This window comes from Tachypleus tridentatus, chromosome 9 (assembly GCF_004210375.1).
Source record: "Tachypleus tridentatus isolate NWPU-2018 chromosome 9, ASM421037v1, whole genome shotgun sequence".
Lineage (NCBI taxonomy): Eukaryota > Metazoa > Arthropoda > Merostomata > Xiphosura > Limulidae > Tachypleus > Tachypleus tridentatus.
In genome coordinates, this window is record NC_134833.1 from 14,966,399 (window position 1) to 14,990,296 (window position 23,898).

At 33.5% G+C, this 23,898-nt stretch overlaps 1 protein-coding gene and 1 pseudogene across 6 annotated transcripts in view; both read left to right on the forward strand.

The window, feature by feature from the left end:
* The window catches only part of LOC143224772 (guanylate cyclase 32E-like), a 159,813-nt gene extending 155,099 nt beyond the window's left edge, over positions 1-4,714 (forward strand). For all 5 annotated transcript variants that reach the window (XM_076453044.1, XM_076453045.1, XM_076453048.1 and 2 more), the window contains one exon: positions 3,662-4,714. In XM_076453044.1, the coding sequence (XP_076309159.1) occupies positions 3,662-4,264 (603 nt within the window). In that variant the 3' untranslated portion in view covers positions 4,265-4,714. The remainder of the gene's footprint in view (positions 1-3,661) is intronic.
* Positions 4,715-6,616: 1,902 nt separating this feature from the next.
* Positions 6,617-23,898, forward strand: part of LOC143227003 (voltage-dependent T-type calcium channel subunit alpha-1I-like) — a 40,610-nt pseudogene continuing 23,328 nt past the window's right edge. The window contains exons 1-4 of the transcript XR_013014823.1: positions 6,617-6,850; positions 13,078-13,175; positions 19,487-19,661; positions 22,377-22,659. The product of XR_013014823.1 is annotated as a voltage-dependent T-type calcium channel subunit alpha-1I-like (transcript). The remainder of the gene's footprint in view (positions 6,851-13,077; positions 13,176-19,486; positions 19,662-22,376; positions 22,660-23,898) is intronic.

Sequence of the window (23,898 nt, forward strand, 5' to 3'; positions counted from 1 at the left end):
TGAAGGTCTGAGTCCATCATTCCTATTGGTTGATTTTATAAACAAATGATATTTACTGATGAAGGTCTGAGTGCATCATTCCTATTGGTTGGATAAGTACCAAAAAGACATAATTTATGAGATATCTGATTTGTTACACACTGGTATACAGATCATGTAAATTGATAAATAACTTTCTCACAAACGATTGAATAAATGTTTGTTTCTTGTTGTTTTTAATTCCGCGCTTAGTAACTCAGGGTAGCCGTTACTACTTTTAAAGCAATAGGCTAAAACAAAAGCAGCTGGTCAACACAATTCACTGCTAACTTTGAGCTTTCTTTTACCAACATATAGTGAGCTTAACCGTAACATTGTAACACCCTCACGCCTGAAATGGCAAGAATGTTCGTGGACGGGTTTTCATCTCAAGTTAAACACCCCAACGATCAAGCCATGAAAATATTTCTTTATGTTTTCTTCCTTGTCGTATATTTATTTTTTGTTTGTTTGTTTAAAAGTACACAAAATGCTATCGGTGCTCTGCTGACCATGGATTTATAAATCCAGTTTTTAGGGGTGTGAGTCCACAGACATACCGCTGAGCCACTAGGGGAAGGTTTATTTCAACAAAAACTTAAACCATCTCTCTAATATAAACTGTTATAAAATGTTTATGTGTCCACTTATAGCTGGCAAAACACCACTGATTCTCACCAATCCTAATAAGTTTACTTTGTGCCTCCAAAGAACAGAAGCGACTTAGGATAGCTTATGTTCAGATCTTTACTTTGTCTTAAATCTGTCTTCTGTCTTGAACTGCTACAACAGAGAATACTGTGTGTCATATAAAACATATCAAATATGCTGTTGGTGCTAACGTGCTTTGTAGTCGCTGCTAGAAAAACCTATACATTAGATAAGTGAAGTCAGTACCAAGCAAGTTCATACCAACAGCTTATCTCTATTTCCTTAACTTTTGTTCAGGGTTACTGATGAGAAGCGAAATTCTCCTAAACTAATATAACCCAATAACACACGTTGATCTAGGTGTACATTGAAATAAACTTCCTTATACTTAGACTTTGAAATTAAACAACTTTCGGAATACTAAATTTATTTATTATTATTATTTATTATTTGGCCACTAGATGGCACTTGCTAATATTATTGTATTAATAAGTTTTTCGTCTCAGATTTTAGTTTCTTTCACTTTTTTTAACTTTAAGTCTTCTTGTTTATTTTTTCCGAAACTCAGTAAATTTTAACCAATAAATAAACATTCTTATTAATAATGGAAGTTCTAACTTTCGTGAAAAGATTTTTGGCACACACAAATTAATTCTGATAAATTAAAGTTGAGATCTTTATGTGGTAGACTGCTCTCTCTGTTAAATACGATTGTACAATCACATCATTTAACGCTATAACAATAACTGTCTAATTTGTTATCAAAATAACTGTCTAATTTGTTATCAAAATAACTGTCTAATTTGTTATCAAAATAACTGTCTAATTTGTTATCAAAATAACTGTCTAATTTGTTATTAAAATAACTGTCTAATTTGTTATCAAAATAACTGTCTAATTTGTTATTAAAATAACTGTCTAATTTGTTATTAAAATAACTGTCTAATTTGTTATCAAAATAACTGTCTAATTTGTTATTAAAATAACTGTCTAATTTGTTATCAAAATAACTGTCTAATTTGTTATTAAAATAACTCTCTAATTTGTTATCAAAATAACTGTCTAATTTGTTGTTAAAATAACTGTCTAATTTGTTATCAAAATAACTGTCTAATTTGTTATTAAAATAACTGTCTATTTGTTATCAAAATAACTGTCTAATTTGTTATCAAAATAACTGTCTAATTTGTTATTAAAATAACTGTCTAATTTGTTATCAAAATAACTGTCTAATTTGTTATCAAAATAGCTGTCTAATTTGTTATTAAAATAACTGTCTAATTTGTTATTAAAATAACTGTCTAATTTGTTATCAAAATAACTGTCTAATTTGTTATAAAAATAACTGTCTAATTTGTTATTAAAATAACTGTCTAATTTGTTATCAAAATAACTGTCTAATTTTCTATTAAAATAACTGTCTAATTTTTTATTAAAATAACTGTCTAATTTGTTATCAAAATAACTGTCTAATTTGTTATCAAAATAACTGTCTAATTTTTTATTAAAATAACTGTCTAATTTTTATTAAAATAACTGTCTAATTTGTTATCAAAATAACTGTCTAATTTGTTATCAAAATAACTGTCTAATTTGTTATTAAAATAACTGTCTAATTTGTTATCAAAATAACTGTCTAATTTGTTATCAAAATAACTGTCTAATTTTTATTAAAATAACTGTCTAATTTGTTATCAAAATAACTGTCTAATTTGTTATCAAAATAACTGTCTAATTTTTTATTAAAATAACTGTCTAATGTTTTATTAAAATAACTGTCTAATTTGTTATCAAAATAACTGTCTAATTTGTTATCAAAATAACTGTCTAATTTGTTATTAAAATAACTGTCTAATTTGTTATCAAAATAACTGTCTAATTTGTTATCAAAATAACTGTCTGTCTAATTTGTTATCAAAATAACTGTCTAATTTGTTATCAAAATAACTGTCTAATTTGTTATTAAAATAACTGTCTAATTTGTTATCAAAATAACTGTTTAATTTGTTATCAAAATAACTGTCTAATTTGTTATCAAAATAACTGTCTAATTTGTTATCAAAATAACTGTCTAATTTTTTATCAAAATAACTGTCTAATTTGTTATCAAAATAACTGTCTAATTTTTTATTAAAATAACTGTCTAATTTGTTATCAAAATAACTGTCTAATTTGTTATCAAAATAACTGTCTAATTTGTTATCAAAATAACTGTCTAATTTTTTATTAAAATAACTGTCTAATTTGTTATCAAAATAACTGTCTAATTTTTTATTAAAATAACTGTCTAATTTGTTATTAAAATAACTGTCTAATTTGTTATCAAAATAACTGTCTAATTTGTTATTAAAATAACTGTCTAATTTGTTATCAAAATAACTGTCTAATTTGTTATCAAAATAACTGTCTAATTTTTTATCAAAATAACTGTCTAATTTTTTATTTAAAATAACTGTCTAATTTGTTATCAAAATAACTGTCTAATTTTTTATTAAATTAACTAAATTATGGTCCAAGAGCATTCAGTGTTCGCTTGTTTTGAGCATTCCAATTGTAACCGAAAATATTTAAGTCTTAGAATACCATAAATTAAGCCTGATTTGATATTTCTTTCACACTATTTTATTGTCATTAACCAATCTTTAAAATTTATTTAATTGTCAAATTTCGCTTAGAAATTTTTTGCCTTGATTTTATGTGTCAGTTAACCAATAAACAACAATTTGCTGTAGAGTAGTTCTTATATTCTGAAAATAATGTTTAGGTCGATAGTTTTAAGCAAGCTGAAAAGCCCTAAGTAACGTTTCTATCTAAACGAGGCATTATACAAAAGACAATTTTGTTTTCCTTTTGAGAAACGTAGGATTTCAGAAAGCGCATAATGCTACGGCAATCCTGCACATTTCTTGGTGTGCAAAAATTGTACACATTTCTGATAAAAATACTGCCAGAAAATAGATATATCTGTAATAATGTTTGTTATTTCCGACAGGGGAAAGGAGAAATGATAACATATTGGCTTATGGGTGAGGAGGAACATCCACGTTCTACACGTCGAGGCAACTCGAAGAAAACAGGCTGTCTGAGAGAACCGCGGAGTTCCTTGAAAAAAATACGATCTGGGTACAGTCACGACCGCAGGATGTCGCTAGAATCGCCCAAAAAATTACGTTTTGCGAAAGACGATAGTAAACAGAAGGATCTGTTGAAGAGAGAAGAACTTAGTGTTAATTCCAATACAGTTTCTCATTCTAATTACAGTCCCTTAATGTCATTGTATCTGAGAGACAAACAGCACTCCTGTCCTTGCTTAGGTCCTAGTTGTATGCGTTGTTTGAAAGATGTGTTCATTGACAAACAGACAAAAGATCTTTATTTTCTAAACTCTCCCGTGGATGATTCAGTTATCACTTTCCTCATTGGATCAAAACCTCTCAAGAAGCGTCCAATAGGAACATGTGAGACAATTCTAGGAAATAAATTGCGTTTTCCGCCATTTGATAAGAAACAGTTAATGTTTACCCAGTCAGAAAGTGAACCATTTCTTCCTAAAATTTTGGGATTGACTGGGTTGCATAGAGAAAGCTCTATGTGATAGATCGCGCACTTACTTATAAATTCATTGACATGCATAGAGAAAAAGATGTAATTTTACTTAAATTTATAGCAAATCTTTTTACAGAAACTACGAGTCAATATGAAACCAATATCTTATTTCATATGGTCCAATCATTCCCTCAAGTAAAAAAGTTTCCTAATAATTCACCAGTTTTAATTAATTTATTGTGTACTGTTCTTACTTTTAATTTACTTTATATTCCTTCAAAACGTGAAGGAAATCACATCAGTATTATTATAAGTTATAAAGGGTATTTATTTGTGAAAAATTATTTGATCGTTGGTGTTCTTGTGAAAAGTAAAGTGTTTTGAGTTATGTACATACTAGTGATTTTTGAACCAAACTTTCGACAGATTAATTAGAAATATTGGTATATAAACATGAAACGAAAACTCAGCGAAAATAAAGTTTCCTTTAACAACTAAACGTTCAACTTTCACACATTTATCTTGCTTTATTTTACTCCTGGAAACCATTACTAGATTACACTACTGCCATTGGGCAGTGTTTGGTTGCTATACTTTTCAGAGTTTATGCTGAGGTGGCATTTATGATTGGTTGGCAGCCAACCTATCACAGTTTAAGATATCAACACGTGATAATACTCTAGTACATTTCGTTTTAACACATAGTTATAATTGCTTTCCTCACTATAGGTTTTTATTAAATTTATTTTCACTAAAAATTCTTGTAGTAGATATATCTAAGGGACCTCAGGTAAACTTAAAATGTGCTGCCATCTAGCACTACAAAGTAAAATTAATAGTAAAAAGAATGATTTAATATTTAAACTTCAAAGTTACTCAACTGAACTCGCTGACTTTTATTATTATTATTACTGTACTAGACAAGTATACGTGGTCGAAGAACAGACTAACTCTACCATTGTAAATTAATAAATTTATTATACTTATTTAAAGATATACTCTTTGAGAAAAAGAAAGTACAATGATATAGAATAGAATATTCAATAGTGTTTTCATTCTACCAGGAAAATAAAATTACATACATCTAATACAGTATTTATTTTTAATAAACGAAATACTCTGTTTTATAGTTTCAACAAAGAAAGTCCTTTAAAACTGGCAAAGTAATATTAAGTTTAGGCTTCACTAAGTACACGTGATTATGTATATACACACCTGAACCGTTTGTTTATTACGATGTTTTAAACCTAACTGTGCTGCAGAAAAATGATTCTCTATTTTTCTCATCTGTTTTATTTCCTCATATTACAACATTAACATGATTGAAGAAAGGCATATTAGTAATTTTGTTTTAATTTCATGTTTTGTTTTCATCATAATTAGCTCAAATTATATTTCGTTCTATTATCACGTGAGTCGCATATTTGTCTTTGCCAGGCCGTTTAAATTAGTAATGTTTCTTTGTTGGCTTAAACTCTAAAGACTGCGCTTCAGTACCTGAGGTAGAAAGAGTATAGGCTATTAGCGCCTTTTTGCTTTGAAATAGAAAGAAGAGAGTGCAGGCATGGCATCTCGCAATCTTAGGGTTGCGGGTTCGAATCTCCGCCATACCAAACATGCTCGCCCTTTCAGCTGTAGAAGGCATTATAAGTTATGGTTAATCCCACTCTTTGTCTGTAAATGAATTATCCAAGAGTTTGCGGTGGGTAGTGATGACTAGCTGTCTTCCCTCTATTCTGACACTACTAAATTAGGGACTGCTGGCGTAGTTAGCCTTCGTGTAGCTTTGCGAAGATCCGGCATGGCCAGGTGGGTTAAGGCGTTCGGCTCGTAGTCTGAAGGTCACGGGTTCGTATTCCCGTCACACCAAACGTGTTCGCCCTTTCAGCCGTGGGGGCGTTATAAAGTGACGGTCAATCCCACTATTCTTTGATAAAAGAGAGGCCCAAGAGTTGGCGGTGGATGGTGATGACTAGCTGCCTTCCTTCTAGTCTTACACTGATAAATTAGGGACGGCTAACGCAGATAGCCCTTGAGTAGCTTTGTGCGAAGTTCAAAAACAAACGAACCGAAGATACCTTTTCTTTGTCACCATCTTTTAATCACCAGCTACTGATTAAATGACAATTTCCTTCAACTCAAGAAGTCTGTTATATGTAAAACACCCTGCTTCAAGGGTAGGTTTACCGATTCATTTTAAGTTAACTATGAATCAGTCTTATTACCCAGTTTTATCCACTAAGAAGCGTGGTCCATGTGGGTAGGATGGAAATAACTAACATTAGACGTTATTTTTTAAAGAATAAATTTGATTCTAAAAGCAAACAAACACTTTCTTTAATATTCCATGTGACTTTTTCTTGAAATAAGTACAATCCTTAACGTGGCTTCCACGTGGTTCGAAAGGCTTAGCATGATGGCCATCCTTTTGAACACATTAGGAATGTGTCAGCCATGTGTCGATGAAAAGTGCACATCAACTCGTTGTCACGTGCTTCAGTCATTTGATCATCTCATTTTTTTCTTTCTTCACCATTGAAATCGTTATGAAGATCATAGCACTTGGACTTATTGGCAAAAACACCTACTTAACAGACACGTGGAACCGACTAGACATCTTCATTGCAGCGACTGGGTAAGTTGGAGAAAGAAACATTTTGAAACATTCAGTGTAGAAAAACGAATCCAAGTTCCAAGAGTCGTAATGTACAATTCAATTAACCAAAATTTCCAAATCCAATTAAAAAATGTGTGGTGATTAAATACAACTTGTAAATAAAATTGTCTTGTAAAAATGTTTACTACAGTGAAGCCCCTCACTAACGACCCCCTTATTAACGACTTCCCCTGTCATACGACCGGAAAATTTTGACGGTACCCTGTTCGCATTAAATTGACCCCTCGTGGACGACTTCCCCTCAAACGCGACTAACGACTGATGAAGATCATAGCACTTGGACTTATTGGCAAAAACACCTACTTAACAGACACGTGGAACCGACTAGACATCTTCATTGCAGCGACTGGGTAAGTTGGAGAAAGAAACATTTTGAAACATTCAGTGTAGAAAAACGAATCCAAGTTCCAAGAGTCGTAATGTACAATTCAATTAACCAAAATTTCCAAATCCAATTAAAAAATGTGTGGTGATTAAATACAACTTGTAAATAAAATTGTCTTGTAAAAATGTTTACTACAGTGAAGCCCCTCACTAACGACCCCCTTACTAACGACTTCCCCTGTCATACGACCGGAAAATTTTGACGGTACCCTGTTCGCATTAAATTGACCCCTCGTGGACGACTTCCCCTCAAACGCGACTAACGACCTACCAAATTGAACAATTGTGATTATTTTACCTCTCACTAACGACTAAGTGGCATTATTATGTGGCATATTCTGTGAAGTTACATAGCGGTCTGCCTTCTCATTTATGGCATATTACAAATGAGTTTAATTATTCCGTAGTTAAACAGTATTACGTAATCTACTTCAACAATAAATCTATTTCCAGTGCGTCGAATCGAAAAGAAGATTAATTTTCATTGGTAACTTAATCTTATTCTCAATGCGCTCAGTGCGCTTATTCTATAGTACATAATGAATTAGGAACACTAAATCGGATTATTTAACAGACAGGATTAGTGTGCATAATATGAAGATTCCTCATAACACAGACTCATGTTTCACCAGAATGTCGAAGAGAAAGTTGCTTAACTTAGAAGAGAGAGTTTCCGTCATTAAACGACACAACAAAGGGGAAACTGCAATAAAAATCGCCACGGATCTTGGAGTTGGTAAAACCCAAATTCAGACAATTATTAAAGAGAAAGAAACAATTTTGAAAAAGTGGGAAACAGGCGAAAATCCAGAAAAAAAGCAGAACAAGAGAAGATGCCTATACGACGAGTTGGATGTGAAGGTGTGGCAGTGGTTTGTGAATACAAGATCCAGGAATCTACCGGGAAACTAATTCAAGAAAAAGCATTAACATTGGCGTCTCAGCTTGGCAATGAAGGCTTCTCTGCTAGCAATGGATGGTTAGATAGATTCGTAAAAAGGCATAATATCAAAGCAGCTATTCACTGTGGTGAAAGTGCTGAAGTTTCTCAAGAAGCAGTTGAAGATTGGACTAATCGTCTCCCATCCATCTGTGAAGGCTATTCCACTAATGACATATTTAACGCTGATGAGACTGGGATACAATACAGATCACTTCCAACGAAATCAATGGTCAAGAAGGGAGAAACGACATCCGGTGTAAAAGTTTCGAAAGAAAGAGTTACCGTAATGCTTTGCTGTAGCATGTCGGGAGAGAAAGTTCGGCCATTTGTTATTGGTCATAGTGCTAAGCCGCGTTGCTTTCGTAATTCTGATATGAATTCAATGGTGTAGATTATTATCACAACCGAAAAGCCTACTTCTTCCTAATGCAACTTCTAAGCTACAGCCTTGTGACGCCGGAGTTATACAGACCGTCAAACTGCTGTATCGCAAAACATTCTTGAGACAACTTTTGTTTCACATGGATAACGACCAGACGGCTACAGGTCTCGAGTTGTGCAAAAAAATCACTCTTCTGAACGCAATTGTGTGGTTACGCGTCGCTTGGCTTCGAGTTAAGACTTCCACAATTCAAAAGTGTTTCTTGAAATGCGGCTTTAACTTCTGTTTAGGCGAAGTGTCAAACGAAAGTGAAGACAATGTTTCAGAAAACCAATCTGACCCCGACTTCAGGCCTGTCTTGAATGGTGTAACTCTTGGCGAATATATCAACTTCGACAACGAAACTCCAGTTTCAGTGATGTCGAGAACATAAAAAGTCACCTTCACACGTTTTCGAACACTGCAAATCAAATAAACACAACATAACCATAGAAAACACTCAAATACTAAATAAAGAAACAAACATAAACAAACGCAAAATTAAAGAAGCCTTACTTATACAACAACTTAAACCCAAAATAAACCAATATAAAGGAACGCCTTTATACCTATATTAATATAAATAAAATTATATATTCAAACATCTAATACCGCCCTCTACATTTCGACACACAGTTACACAACCCCTCTCAAACATGTGGTCAGCTTCCGGTCAGTTACCTCTTTCTTTGTGAACCTGACGATGACCGAAGAAGGTCGAAACGTTGTTCGCTCTTCTATGTAAAATATTTTCTCAACCCAAACGAGCCGTTTTTGCATAAGAAACTCCAGTTTGTGATGATTCAGTTTCTGACAATTTTATCGCGTGTCCTGAAGAAATCGAGAGTGATGATGGTGAAGAATGTGACGACACAACTGTAGAGTCTTTCGAGCCAATTGACTGAGCCACTGCAATGTCATATGCAGAAAAACGTTTACAGTTTGGTCTCAAACACGGCAAAATGGACATTGTAGATTGCATGGTAGCAGTGAGCAAAGACATTGAAACTGTACAATTTTCGAAGAAAAAAACAAACAAAAATTAGTGATTTCTTTAAGAAAATGTAGTTTCTTATCGTATTTTAAGTCTGTATTTGATCATTTTTGTGCGTGTGTAGCATTTCTTCTACAGTGATTTCTTTATAAAAATGTATTTTATCATCGCATTTTAAGTCTGCATGAGCATTAGTGATTTAAGAAAATGTCTTTTATGATCGTATTTTAAGTCTGCATGAACATTAGTGATTTCTTTAGTTTACGATCGTATATCCAGTCAGTATTTGAACACTTTGCCTATTATAAAAACGTGCATAATTTAAATCTTGGTACGAATTGGGTATCCACCCCTCACTAACGACTCCCCCTCATTAACGACCTTTTTGTCGAGGCATTTTTGAAGTCGTTAATGACGGGCTCCACTGTATTTCTAATTGACAAGTCATCTTCAAAACTTGTTCTTGATTTTGCCCATGAAGTAAATGCTTTTTAGTTTCACATTTTTTTAGGGTCGACATGGCCAAGTGTGTTCAGGAGTTCGACTCCTAATCCTAGGGTCGCGGGTTCGAATCCCGATCGCACCAAACATACTCGCCCTTTCAGCCGTGGGGGGCATTATAATGTTACGGTCAATCCCTCTATTCGTTGGTAAAAGAGTATCCCAAAAGTTGGCGGTGGGTGGTGATGACTAGCTGCCTTCCTTCTAGTCTTACAATGCTAAATTAGGGACGGCTAGCGCAGATGACCACCGTGTAGCTTTGTGCGAAATTCAAAACAAACAAACACATTTTTTTGAAGATAACAACATTTCATATTTATATTGATAAGCTATAAAAGTAATTTCACTTATTTAGTAAAATGCATTTAAAAAAGGCTTTGAAGAACACTCAACGATATTCGTCCTAGTGAAAAGAACAAATAAAATATCTATTTAATGAGTAAACATGTTTAGAGCAAACAAATAACCTTGTTTAACTTTATGAACAGTCTGACTACGAGGTAACATTTTCGCCCCCCCCCCCGCTAGTACAGCGGTATGTCTCCGGATTTACAACGTTAAAATCAGTGGTTCGAATCCCCTCGGTGGGCTGAGCAGATAGCCCGATGTGGCCTTGATATAAAAAAAACAACACAAACACACATATCCCCTAGTGGCAGAGCGGTATGTCTACAGACTCACACTGCTAGAAACCGGGTTTCGATAGCCGTAGTGGTGCAGAGCAAAGATAACCCATTATGTCGCTTTGTACTTACTTCCATACTAACATGAATACTCACCTGAAAAACGTGGTAAAGGGTTTGATAAAAATGATCCATGAGTAAATATAAAAAACAACAAAGCATCTCTAACTTTACTTGATTATTTGCTGAAGTAAAACATAATAATAAAATATTTATCTTGATTTTAGTTTATTATGCAATCAAAACTGTTTAGAAAAGAAATTACCTAAGAGTTAAATCATTATTACTTTATCCTATTTAAATGTATCTTTATATTTTTTATTTATAGGAACATGTGAAGTGTCCATGGTGTCACACAAAAGTTTGGAAAATGATTTCTCAGTCGTATAATTCTTTAAAATGTTATTTCATTAAAGTACCTACTGAGAAGGCAGCAGCTGCGAGACATTTAATTAAAAATACGTTAAAATTTGAATAAAATCACAAAAAAGTGATAATAAAAGTTCTATTGATGCGCGCACTTTGGTTGGTTGGTTTCTGAACAATAAAGTGTTCTTCAAAAAACTAAGTTTCATGTAATTTAAAACTTATTGTCTGTAGAAGACAATACTTGATTACAAGTAGTCCATGTATCAAATAGGCCTAAAAATTATATAAACATAGGACTTAAAATAACATATATTCCGTTTCCCAGTTATGTTTCTGTAAACTTTATAGGTGCTTGAAGGTGTATTTAGGCCTATTTGTAATTATGCACAGAGCTACAAAATGGGCTGTTTGTGTTCTGCCCACCACTGATATCGAAACTCTGTTTCCAATGTTGTTAAGTTCGCAGACATATCGGTGTACTCGTGAGGAACTTGTGCTTATGATAAGGTGGATTAATTTGTTGGACTAATACTGGAGGAAACGTAAACAACTTTTAATGACAAAACGTTGCCTTAAACTCATATGACATATTTTGTAAAGAACTTTGACGAATCTCCACAAGGTTTGTTGATTTGTACTTTTGTTTTCTCTCTCGCATGGCTTGACTGTTATGACGCTAAACTCGCAACTTGAGGGACTCGGGCTCGAATACACGTTCCACCAAAGGTGTTCGCTTTTTCAGGAGTGGGACGTTATAATGTAACGGTGAATCCCACTATTTGTTGTAAAAGAGTAGTCCAAGAATTGGCGGTGGGTTGTGATGACTAGATGCTTTCCCTCTAGTATTTCACTTGTAAATTAAGGACGGCTAGGGCAGATAGTCCTCGTGTAAAAAATAAAAAGTGTATTCAATTGATTTGTTTGAAGTTAATCACAAAGCTACGTATTGTTTTATCTGTGCTCTGCTCACCAGAGGTATCAGAACCCGTTTTCTAGGGTTGTAGATCCTCAGAGCTACCGCTTTGCCACTGGAAGAGATTTAATTGGTTACTCCGAATATAAAAGCATTTCTAACACATACTAACAAACTTTGTTCATGTTAAATCTATCAGATTCGTTTGGTGTTTCAACCACAACATATCTCTAAGTTTGAAACTTGCTGAAAAAATTATCTATCGTAATAAAACTGTTTATTTTATACAATGGATAAAGAGCTTAAATATATTATAACTCATTTTTATGAGTATGTTTACTTAAAAATACAATTGAAGGTATGTGTATGGTTAAATATTGAACTCAAAGCTTAACTATATTAGTTCCTTCTAAATGTACTATATACACTCAGGAGCGCCTTTCAGTTGTATACATCATTTTAATCTTTATATATCAATATTAGGTATTTTCTTTAAACGGTGGACTTAGCAGATAGCCCGATGTGGCTTTGCTATAAGAAAACACACACACACATAATTCCTTTACGCTTTTGATTTCGCCCAATGAAGATGACGTAACTTTTTAGTAAATTAATTACAATGCACTTAAAACAGCCTAAATATATATAAAAACATATTTATACACCATACTGTTCTCCAACGTTTACCCACTTGCCCTAAATTTGCCAGCCATATAATTTTTGGCATTTACTTTTTTTATTTTTGGAATTCTATAAGAACCTGGACCGGAGTAAAATTTTAATTATATCCCAGAAGCTTACAGTATCCACTGTTCACTGTCATCACAGTCCAATAAGCAAGTTTGCATGTTCATATCTGATCATATTAATATAACTGTATAAATATCAAAGATAATACAGAACACATCCAACATGAATGTTTTGGTAAAATGTATGTTTTACTTACTATAGTGGTTATTTCTTATTGTATTTTATAGGACCCTCGAGTACTGTTTGGATGTTGGAAATATGAACCTCTCAGCCATTAGAACTATCCGTGTCCTTCGTCCTCTTCGCGCCATTAAAAGGATACCAAGTATGAAGTTTATTTAAACTGTGAGAAACCTTTTGATGATGGTGACTTATAGTGTTTCAAGTATGAAGTTTATTTAAACTGTGAGAAACCTTTTGATGATGGTGACTTATAGTGTTTCAAGTATGAAGTTTATTTAAACTGTGAGAAACCTTTTGATGATGGTGACTTATAGTGTTTCAAGTATGAAGTTTATTTAAACTGTGAGAAACCTTTTGATGATGGTGACTTATAGTGTTTCAAGTATGAAGTTTATTTAAACTGTGAGAAACCTTTTGATGATGGTGACTTATAGTGTTTCAAGTATGAAGTTTATTTAAACTGTGAGAAACCTTTGATGATGGTGACTTATAGTGTTTCAAGTATGAAGTTTATTTAAACTGTGAGAAACCTTTTGATGATGGTGACTTATAGTGTTTCAAGTATGAAGTTTATTTAAACTGTGAGAAACCTTTTGATGATGGTGACTTATAGTGTTTCAAGTATGAAGTTTATTTAAACTGTGAGAAACCTTTGATGATGGTGACTTATAGTGTTTCAAGTATGAAGTTTATTTAAACTGTGAGAAACCTTTGATGATGGTGACTTATAGTGTTTCAAGTATGAAGTTTATTTAAACTGTGAGAAACCTTTTGATGATGGTGACTTATAGTGTTTCAAGTATGAAGTTTATTTAAACTGTGAGAAACCTTTTGATGATGGTGACTTATAGTGTTTCAAGTATGAAGTTTATTTAAACTGTGAGAAACCTTTTGATGATGGTGACTTATAGTGTTTCCCTACCAGTACAAATGTTAAACCTTGTTGCACATTCTGTTACCATTTTCCAATCAAAACAAAATAAATTCATAGGTAAAAAATAAAAATCAACAGCCTTATAATATGACCAATTTATTACCTCGTTCTTACGTATAATGGTTAGAGTGCATAAATTCATTGGTTGTGTACACTCACTGCTAACGACATTTTCGTCCATAATCCTAACAATATCTGAAGAGGTTTGGCCTGTTCAGTAGTTTTAAGTCATTCTTAAATACGTACAATAAGCTAACAATTTGAAATAATTTAATTAATAACAAATTTAATATGTATATATATAAAATGTATTAAATATGCAACTGATACTGTCAAATGAATAGAGTCTTTACGCTATATTGCCACCAGACAGTTGTTTGACTTTTAATGTTCAGTACAATTTAGTACAAAAATCATTTATTTTAGTTATCACTAATACACATTTAGTATTTTTATTGTTTGATACGAAAATGTTAAAAACACTTATGCATTAAAACTTACATTATTCTATATTAATTCCAAATGTAATTTATTAGTGCATGAACTGGATACCGATTTCTTCTCCGTAGTGTTTTATTACAACACTTCCTGCATATCACTGCAGAACAGAATGTTTACTTGTGACACTTAGTTTTCTATTATCTGCAAAACAATTACAGTAACAAACTATTCATCGAGAAATCAATTTCTTCGCTAGTATTCTGTGACTTCTAAATACATAATTGTGAATTGTCACTTCTTAGCCTTATTAACAATGGCTACTCAACTGTGGTTTTTCTATTTATTCATTAACTTTTATTGAGACGTTTGAACACTTGTCTTCATTATTTGACTGTAATAATACTTGTGGTTATTTATATAAGGATATAATTACAAAAAAAATATTCTAATTCTCGCAAAAACGAGAGATGGATTGGAAGGGACAGGACACGGTTTCGAAGTCTCATGTAAAATAAACACTTGATTTATCAAACCGGAACATGGCTCATCGTCCAGCTGGAAGCGGTTTGACTGTATTTAAACATTAATGGACGTTAACCTATCCCATCAGCAAAAGTCGCGGCTAAAACCTTTTATACTTGGACAAAACTTCATTAGAAAGTCTTGTACCTACAGATGTTTATGTTGTTTTGTTATTAAGCTCAAAGCTACATCAAGAGTTATCTGTGCTCTGCCTACCACGAGTATGAAAACCCGATTTCTAGCGGTCCACCGACATACTGCTATGCCACTGAGGAGCAGTCCTACAAAAATAAAACTGTTTGTTGTTAAGCGCAAAGCTACACAAAGGAGTAGCTGTGTTATGCCCACCAAGGGTATCGAAACCAAATTTGTAGCGTTATAAGTCCACAGACTTATCGTTGAGCCACTGAGGAGAGTACACTTATAGAGAAATAGAGGAAGTCTTCAAAAGAGCTAAACTGAAATCTCAAAGCGCGCGTTCTCTCTTGTAGTTGACCAATCCAAAGCATCTTCCTAAATGGTAACAACAGATAAGTTTTGCACCTAATCTCAACCACATTTGTGTATTTTTCGATAAAAGAACTCAGAAAAGGGCCTGGCATGGCCTAGTGTATTAAGGCGTTCGACTCGTAATCCGAGGGTCGCAGGTTCGAATCCCGGTCGCACCAAACATACTCGCCCTTTCAGCTGTAGGGGCGTTATAATGTGACGGTCAATCCCACTATTCATTGGTAAAATAGTAGCCCAAGAGTTGGCTGTGGGTGATGATGACTAGCTGCCTTTCCTCTAGTCTTACACTTCTAAATTAAGGATGGCTAGCGCAGATAGCTCTCGAGTAGTTTTGCGCAAAATTAAAAACAAAACAAAACAAACGAACTCAGAAAAATTGAAAAATACCTAGGTAAGAATTATCTGCTAAAGGAGAGTAAAATATTTGGTATTTGGTAACGATATACGTAAGAAAAGTTAATAAACGACATAACTACTAACATCATAATTCTGTTCAACTGATAGAAATAGGAATCTTGGATTGATCCTTAAGTCTTCTATCTTACTTACGTAAGTATTTTTCGGGTCAGCATACGTTTATATTTGTATTAAAGAAAATGTTTCTTGAACTCATTTAAACAGGTATTCAGAGTGTACAACTCTGGCCAGCATTTTTTTTTTCAGTAACCAATCTAAACTTTACACTCAACAGTTACTTACCCTCAATAATTTAGGTTCAGGTTTCAACATTCTTTTTATATCTGAATTTATTTTCGACTATTTTATCTTCTTTTTTTTTCAAAATCCTAGTTTGTAACCGTAGCAACAAATATAATTGACCTTCAGTGTGACGTTGACCTTTAATTTACATCTACCAAAGTTAAACAGTTTAGTCGATCCAAATCAGACACTAAAACTTTGTATTATATTTGATCAATCTATCTGGAAAGTCTTCAAGTTATATTGTCCACATACAAATATGAATACAAACTCCGAAAGCCAAGGTAATAATTCTGCGTTTTTACATTGTTACTCAATGTTTTTATAAAGTTTAAAAGAAGGCTTTAAAATTTAGTTACTCATCACAAAGGTTACTCTAATACATAGATTCCTCAGGCTGGTTTGTTTACTCTAATACATAGATTCCTCAGGCTGGTTTGTTTGCTCTAATACATAGATTCCTCAGGCTGGTTTGTTTACTCTAATACATAGATTCCTCAGGCTGGTTTGTTTACTCTAATACATAGATTCCTCAGGCTGGTTTGTTTACTCTAATACATAGATTCCTCAGGCTGGTTTCTTTACTCTAATGCATAGATTCCTCAGGCTGTTTTCTTTACTCTAATGCATAGATTCCTCAGGCTGGTTTGTTTACTCTAATACATAGATTCCTCAGGCTGGTTTGTTTACTCTAATACATAGATTCCTCAGGCTGGTTTGTTTACTCTAATACATAGATTCCTCAGGCTGGTTTGTTTACTCTAATACATAGATTTCTCAGGCTGGTTTCTTTACTCTAATGCATAGATTCCTCAGGCTGGTTTGTTTACTCTAATACATAGATTCCTCAGGCTGGTTTCTTTACTCTAATACATAGATTCCTCAGGCTGGTTTGTTTGCTCTAATACATAGATTCCTCAGGCTGGTTTGTTTACTCTAATACATAGATTCCTCAGGCTGGTTTGTTTACTCTAATACATAGATTCCTCAGGCTGGTTTCTTTACTCTAATACATAGATTCCTCAGGCTGGTTTGTTTACTCTAATACATAGATTCCTCAGGCTGGTTTCTTTACTCTAATGCATAGATTCCTCAGGCTGGTTTGTTTACTCTAATACATAGATTCCTCAGGCTGGTTTGTTTACTCTAATACATAAATATCTCAGGCTGGTTTCTTTACTCTAATACATAGATTCCTCAGACTGGTTTCTTTACTCTAATACATAGATTCCTAAGGCTGGTTTCTTTACTCTAATACATAGATTTCTCAGGCTGGTTTCTTTACTCTAATGCATAGATTCCTCAGGCTGGTTTGTTTACTCTAATACATAGATTCCTCAGGCTGGTTTGTTTGCTCTAATACATAGATTCCTCAGGCTGGTTTCTTTACTCTAATACATAGATTCCTCAGGCTGGTTTCTTTACTCTAATACATAGATTCCTCAGGCTGGTTTCTTTACTCTAATACATAGATTCCTCAGGCTGGTTTCTTTACTCTAATACATAGATTCCTCAGGCTGGTTTGTTTACTCTAATACATAGATTCCTCAGGCTGGTTTGTTTACTCTAATACATAGATTCCTCAGGCTGGTTTCTTTACTCTAATGCATAGATTCCTCAGGCTGGTTTGTTTACTCTAATACATAGATTCCTCAGGCTGGTTTGTTTACTCTAATACATAGATATCTCAGGCTGGTTTCTTTACTCTAATACATAGATTCCTCAGACTGGTTTCTTTACTCTAATACATAGATTCCTAAGGCTGGTTTCTTTACTCTAATACATAGATTCCTCAGGCTGGTTTCTTTACTCTAATACATAGATTCCTCAGGCTGGTTTGTTTGCTCTAATACATAGATTCCTCAGGCTGGTTTCTTTACTCTAATACATAGATTCCTCAGGCTGGTTTGTTTACTATAATACATAGATTCCTCAGGCTGGTTTCTTTACTCTAATACATATTTTCCTCAGGCTGGTTTCTTTACTCTAATACATAGATTCCTCAGGCTGGTTTCTTTACTCTAATACATAGATTCCTCAGGCTGGTTTGTTTACTCTTCAAAACATAGATTCCTCAGGCTGGTTTCTTTACTCTTCTATACATAGATTCCTCAGGCTGGTTTCTTTACTCTTCTATACATAGATTCCTCAGGCTGGTTTCTTTACTCTAATACATAGATTCCTCAGGCTGGTTTGTTTACTCTAATACATAGATATCTCAGGCTGGTTTCTTTACTCTAATACATAGATTCCTCAGACTGGTTTCTTTACTCTAATACATAGATTCCTAAGGCTGGTTTCTTTACTCTAATACATAGATTCCTCAGGCTGGTTTCTTTACTCTAATACATAGATTCCTCAGGCTGGTTTGTTTGCTCTAATACATAGATTCCTCAGGCTGGTTTGTTTACTCTAATACATAGATTCCTCAGGCTGGTTTCTTTACTCTAATACATAGATTCCTCAGGCTGGTTTCTTTACTCTAATACATAGATTCCTCAGGCTGGTTTCTTTACTCTAATACATAGATTCCTCAGGCTGGTTTCTTTACTCTTCAAAACATAGATTCCTCAGGCTGGTTTCTTTACTCTTCTATACATAGATTCCTCAGGCTGGTTTCTTTACTCTAATACATAGATTCCTCAGGCTGGTTTGTTTACTCTTCAAAACATAGATTCCTCAGGCTGGTTTCTTTACTCTTCTATACATAGATTCCTCAGGCTGGTTTCTTTACTCTAATACATAGATTCCTCAGGCTGGTTTGTTTACTCTAATACATAGATATCTCAGGCTGGTTTCTTTACTCTAATACATAGATTCCTCAGACTGGTTTCTTTACTCTAATACATAGATTCCTAAGGCTGGTTTCTTTACTCTAATACATAGATTCCTCAGGCTGGTTTCTTTACTCTAATACATAGATTCCTCAGGCTGGTTTGTTTGCTCTAATACATAGATTCCTCAGGCTGGTTTGTTTACTCTAATACATAGATTCCTCAGGCTGGTTTCTTTACTCTAATACATAGATTCCTCAGGCTGGTTTCTTTACTCTAATACATAGATTCCTCAGGCTGGTTTCTTTACTCTAATACATAGATTCCTCAGGCTGGTTTCTTTACTCTTCAAAACATAGATTCCTCAGGCTGGTTTCTTTACTCTTCTATACATAGATTTCTCAGGCTGGTTTCTTTACTCTAATACATAGATTCCTCAGGCTGGTTTCTTTACTCTTCTATACATAGATTCCTCAGGCTGGTTTCTTTACTCTAATACATAGATTCCTCAGGCTGGTTTCTTTACTCTAATACATAGATTCCTCAGGCTGGTTTCTTTACTCTTCTATATAGGTATGCGAATCCTGGTAATGCTGTTATTGGATACTCTTTCAATGTTAGGCAACGTTCTCCTTCTGTGTTTCTTTGTCTTTTTCATATTTGACATTGTGGGAGTTCAACTGTGGGCAGGTCTTCTCAGACAGCGATGTTTCATGGAAGAGCTTCCTCCAGGAGACAAACGCTCCGGGTAATAATTGGTCATTTTGGATTACAATTTTTATCCAGTTGTGTTAATGAAATTAATAGTATGAAAATTATCAAATTATAATTCACTTAGAATAAATTTCAAATAAAGGGATTTTAAAATGTGTTACTGAGTTGTTATTATTGTTTGCTTAAAAATTAAAATATACTTTTTAGTCTAATAGCAAATATCAATTTTCAGTGTTGCATTGCTTGTTTATACCCCCTCTATGAGGGAGGTTTAATAAAGAAAGAAATGAAAAAAAAAAGCTCGACTCCTAATCTGATAATCGAGTGTTCGAATCGCCATCGCACCAAATATGCTCGCCTTTCAACCGTGGGGTCATTATAATGTTGGTAAATGAGTAGCCCAAAAGTTGAAGGTGGGTGGTGATGACTAGCTGCCTTCCCTCTAGTCTTACACTGCTAAAGTCGGGATGGCTAGCGCAGATAGCCCTCGAATAGCTTTGCGCGAAATACAAAACAAACAAACATCTAAAATATTATACCTCGTGCCTATAACTCAGGTTAAGCAGTTACTGCTTTCATTTGATTTTATTTATCTTTGGTATAATTTGTTTCCTGCACTCGATAATGTCAAGTAGCAACTAATATAATTTCCATACAGAGTGTGATGTGCTACACTGATGTGTTCATATTAGAGGCCTTGTTTTGTTTTCAGTGTGGCCCCAGATTGGTCGATGTGTGTTGTTAACTAGTTGTCTTCCTTTTAGTTTAAAAGGAAGTATGAACTGATAGCCTTCCTATAGTTTTTCGTAAAAATTTCAAACGAACAAGTTTTTTTTTCTTTTCCTAAACGCCTATTAGCATTTAAGTAAATTAACAGTGCAGTTCAGCAAGTCATCAAGTGTTTATATTTTCTTTTATTTTTATAATATGTATTAATTCATCAATGATTCCAAACCATTGACGATGTCACATTCATTCCACAAGAAAAATATTAAACTGTGAAGTTTTCCTGTGGGACATCTGATCTGGAATATTAGGTTATAACTAGGTTTAGAGACGTTGTGTTTCTCTTAAATAATGAAACAGTAAGTATTCCGAAATGTTCATCATAACATAACATTCAAGACAGATGTTCGATAATAATAACTGTTTATATAGCGCCCTTTTGCTAATCATATCCCAAACAACATTATTTAGAAAGTTTCTGAATTTCGCCCAAAGCAACACGAGGGCTATCTGAGCTAGCCGTCCCTCATTTAGAAGTGTAAGGCCAGAGGGAAGGCAGCTAGTCATCACCACCCATCGCCAACTCTTGGTGTAGTATTCTACCAACGAATAGTAATATTGGTCGTAATATTATAACGTCCTCACATCTGAAAGGGCGAGCATGCTTGGTGTGACGGGAATTGGAATCTGCGACACTCGGCTTACGAATCGAGCGTCTTAACCACCTGGTCATGCTGGGCCTCATTATGCGTTCAATGAGTTTGAAATTCTAAAGAAATGCTAATTCATTCTCACAGTAGTTTCATGTGTGTAATAAGTTGTGACAATACGTCCATTATTATTCTTTAAAATGTCCAATAAGTCACTATAATGTTCAGCTACATTACTGATATGTTAGTTAACAAGTCCTAAAACCATTCCAAGCTTGAAGTTGGTTTTAAGTATTAGTTTTATTGCGTAAGAAAAAATGTAATGGAAGTAAATTAAACAGAGTTAATTATTACTTTATTATTAAACATCAGTTGTACTTTTTTTTAGTAAATATTTAGTTGATATGTTTTCAATAAAGATATAAAATAGTTAATAAATTTTATGTTATATTTTTGATAACTTACTTTGTTTCACAGAAACGTACTTGAGTATTACGTTGAAAAAGTGAAAACTGTTAAGTAAGAATTTTATTCGTTCGTTAATAAAACAAAGCAATTTCTTAGTCAGATTTCATTTTAATTATGTTTGCTACTTTGAAAGGATATAAAAAAGAAAGAAATCAAAGCGTGATATAGTGGCAGAGAATGTTCCAGTATATTGTCTTATTAGTGTTAACGTGCAATTGTGCTGCCATCTAGGGGAAATGTTTTGTATGACGGCGCCATATTTGAATGTCGTAAACATTGAATCTATTGGCTTATTGATATTTCTAATGTGCCATTTTCTCATTTATGTTAAAATAGTACTTATAACAATTGACTTGGTTAGAAATGTGTAGTTCAACTTTAAGTACTAAAGCATCTATATTATTCAAACTTAAAATAAATCTTGCATATTATTAAAGGACAAAAAACATTGCAGCCGATAAGATCTGACCATCTTAAAAAATTTTCTGTTTTCTTAACCCTTAAATGGTGGTCATCACGTAAAACATGCCCGCTGTTAGTATACTAATCATGGTCTTGATAATTCTATTTACCTAAAACTTGGACTGTGTCGTTTGGTCCTCTTTAATATACCATGCTGTCAATGGTAATGTTTGTTAAAGAAATGACTGAACCACAGGAGTTATAAAATTTTGAAAATTTGAAACCGCAACAGTAATATTTACTTTCTTTAAAATGATAATAATAAATTTAGTAATATTGTACTAGTGCCATTGTTAAACTTGTTTTTAAATTTTTCATAAAATGAAATAACAATAAATAAAGTTTTATTGAGGTAGTGTAAAAAGTATACTGTATAAAAACACGTTTGATTTTAACATATGCTTGAAATTCAAGTAACATTTATCGCATTTCATGTTTTTCAGCCCAGTGTCTTATTACTACCAAAAACAAGCGTCGCATAAAGACTACCTCTGTAGCATGGAAAAAGAGAACGGGTTGTATAAGTGTGATAAACATCCTCGATATCGATATAATGAAATCATGTGCTATGGCTCGGCTTTGCCTCGCAGCAACAGCACACCATCTGACTCCTCTTGTGTGAACTGGAATCAGTACTACAAAGTTTGCCGAGCGGGTGATAAGAATCCTTTTCGGGGAGCAATATTGTTTGATAATATAGGATCAGCTTGGGTAACTATATTTTTGGTAGGCATTTATTAATTAGTGTAATTTTGTAAACATAACTTTGTACTTATTAACTTAGGTTTCATGTATTATTATTCAGTTTATTTTTAATCGAACTTTATTATTAACAGTCTGTTTATTAATGGGTTTCACGATGTTACTTATAGAGTTGTATATAAGATCTATCATATGATAAAAATGACCATAAAACTCATGATTCTGACCAATCATTTCCCTAATCTTTCTATCCATCAGCATTAATAATTAGAATGAATTTTTCATCTACTTAGTAGTATTCAAAAAATAATGAAAATCTAATTTATTAACAGGCCTGGCATGACCCAGCGCGTAAGGCATGCGACTCGTAATCCGAGGGTCGCGGGTTCGTGCCCGCGTCGCGCCAAACATGCTCGCGTTATAATGTGACTGTTCGTTGGTACAAGAGTAGCCCAAGAGTTGGCGGTGGGTGGTGATGACTAGCTGCCTTCCCTCTAGTCTTACACTACTAAATTAGGGACGGCTCGGTGCAGTGGGCTAACAACCTACTCACTTAAATACCTGTTGAAGAATCCGCAAGCGATTGCGGCCCTATGTTCCTTGATGGAATCTAATGGTGATAACTAACTAATTTATTAACATATTCCATATAATATTGAACGTTTCAGAAATCATAAGATTAAAATTTTAAATGGTTAATAACTTTAATTTTCACCGTATGATATACCTAGGATATAAAAATGTTAATTAGTGAAAATGTTTTTTAAACAACTGAAATTAATAAAATAATTATTAATGAGTTTAGTTTAAAGTTACTAAGGGTTGCTATATGAACCCTAGTTTCAGGTATTTTAGATTTAGGTAATGTTTCTGATGATAAAAATTGAGTGCGTGTTTAAACTGGTGATATATTTCTTCTGTTAAAGTTTATCATTTGTACATCACTATTTTCGTGAGTTGGGATGAAATTTTATCTCAATAAATTGCTGTGATCGAAGAATATTAATTTACTCATATACGTAACACTTGTTACTCATTTCCCAGTTATACTTTTAATTCTTTGACTGGTTTGGCTGTGTAGATCTTATTATATTAGAGGTGGGTTCCTAAGTTGTTAGAATTTTTGATATATTAGTGTTTACTGTGTTTAAGTTCTGACTCAAGAAATTAATATGAGAATGAAATTTTAACCTCTACGACCTTGCACTTATATATGCTGAATCAATGTGTTCTTTTTTAATGGAGTTGTTAATTTTTTGTGAA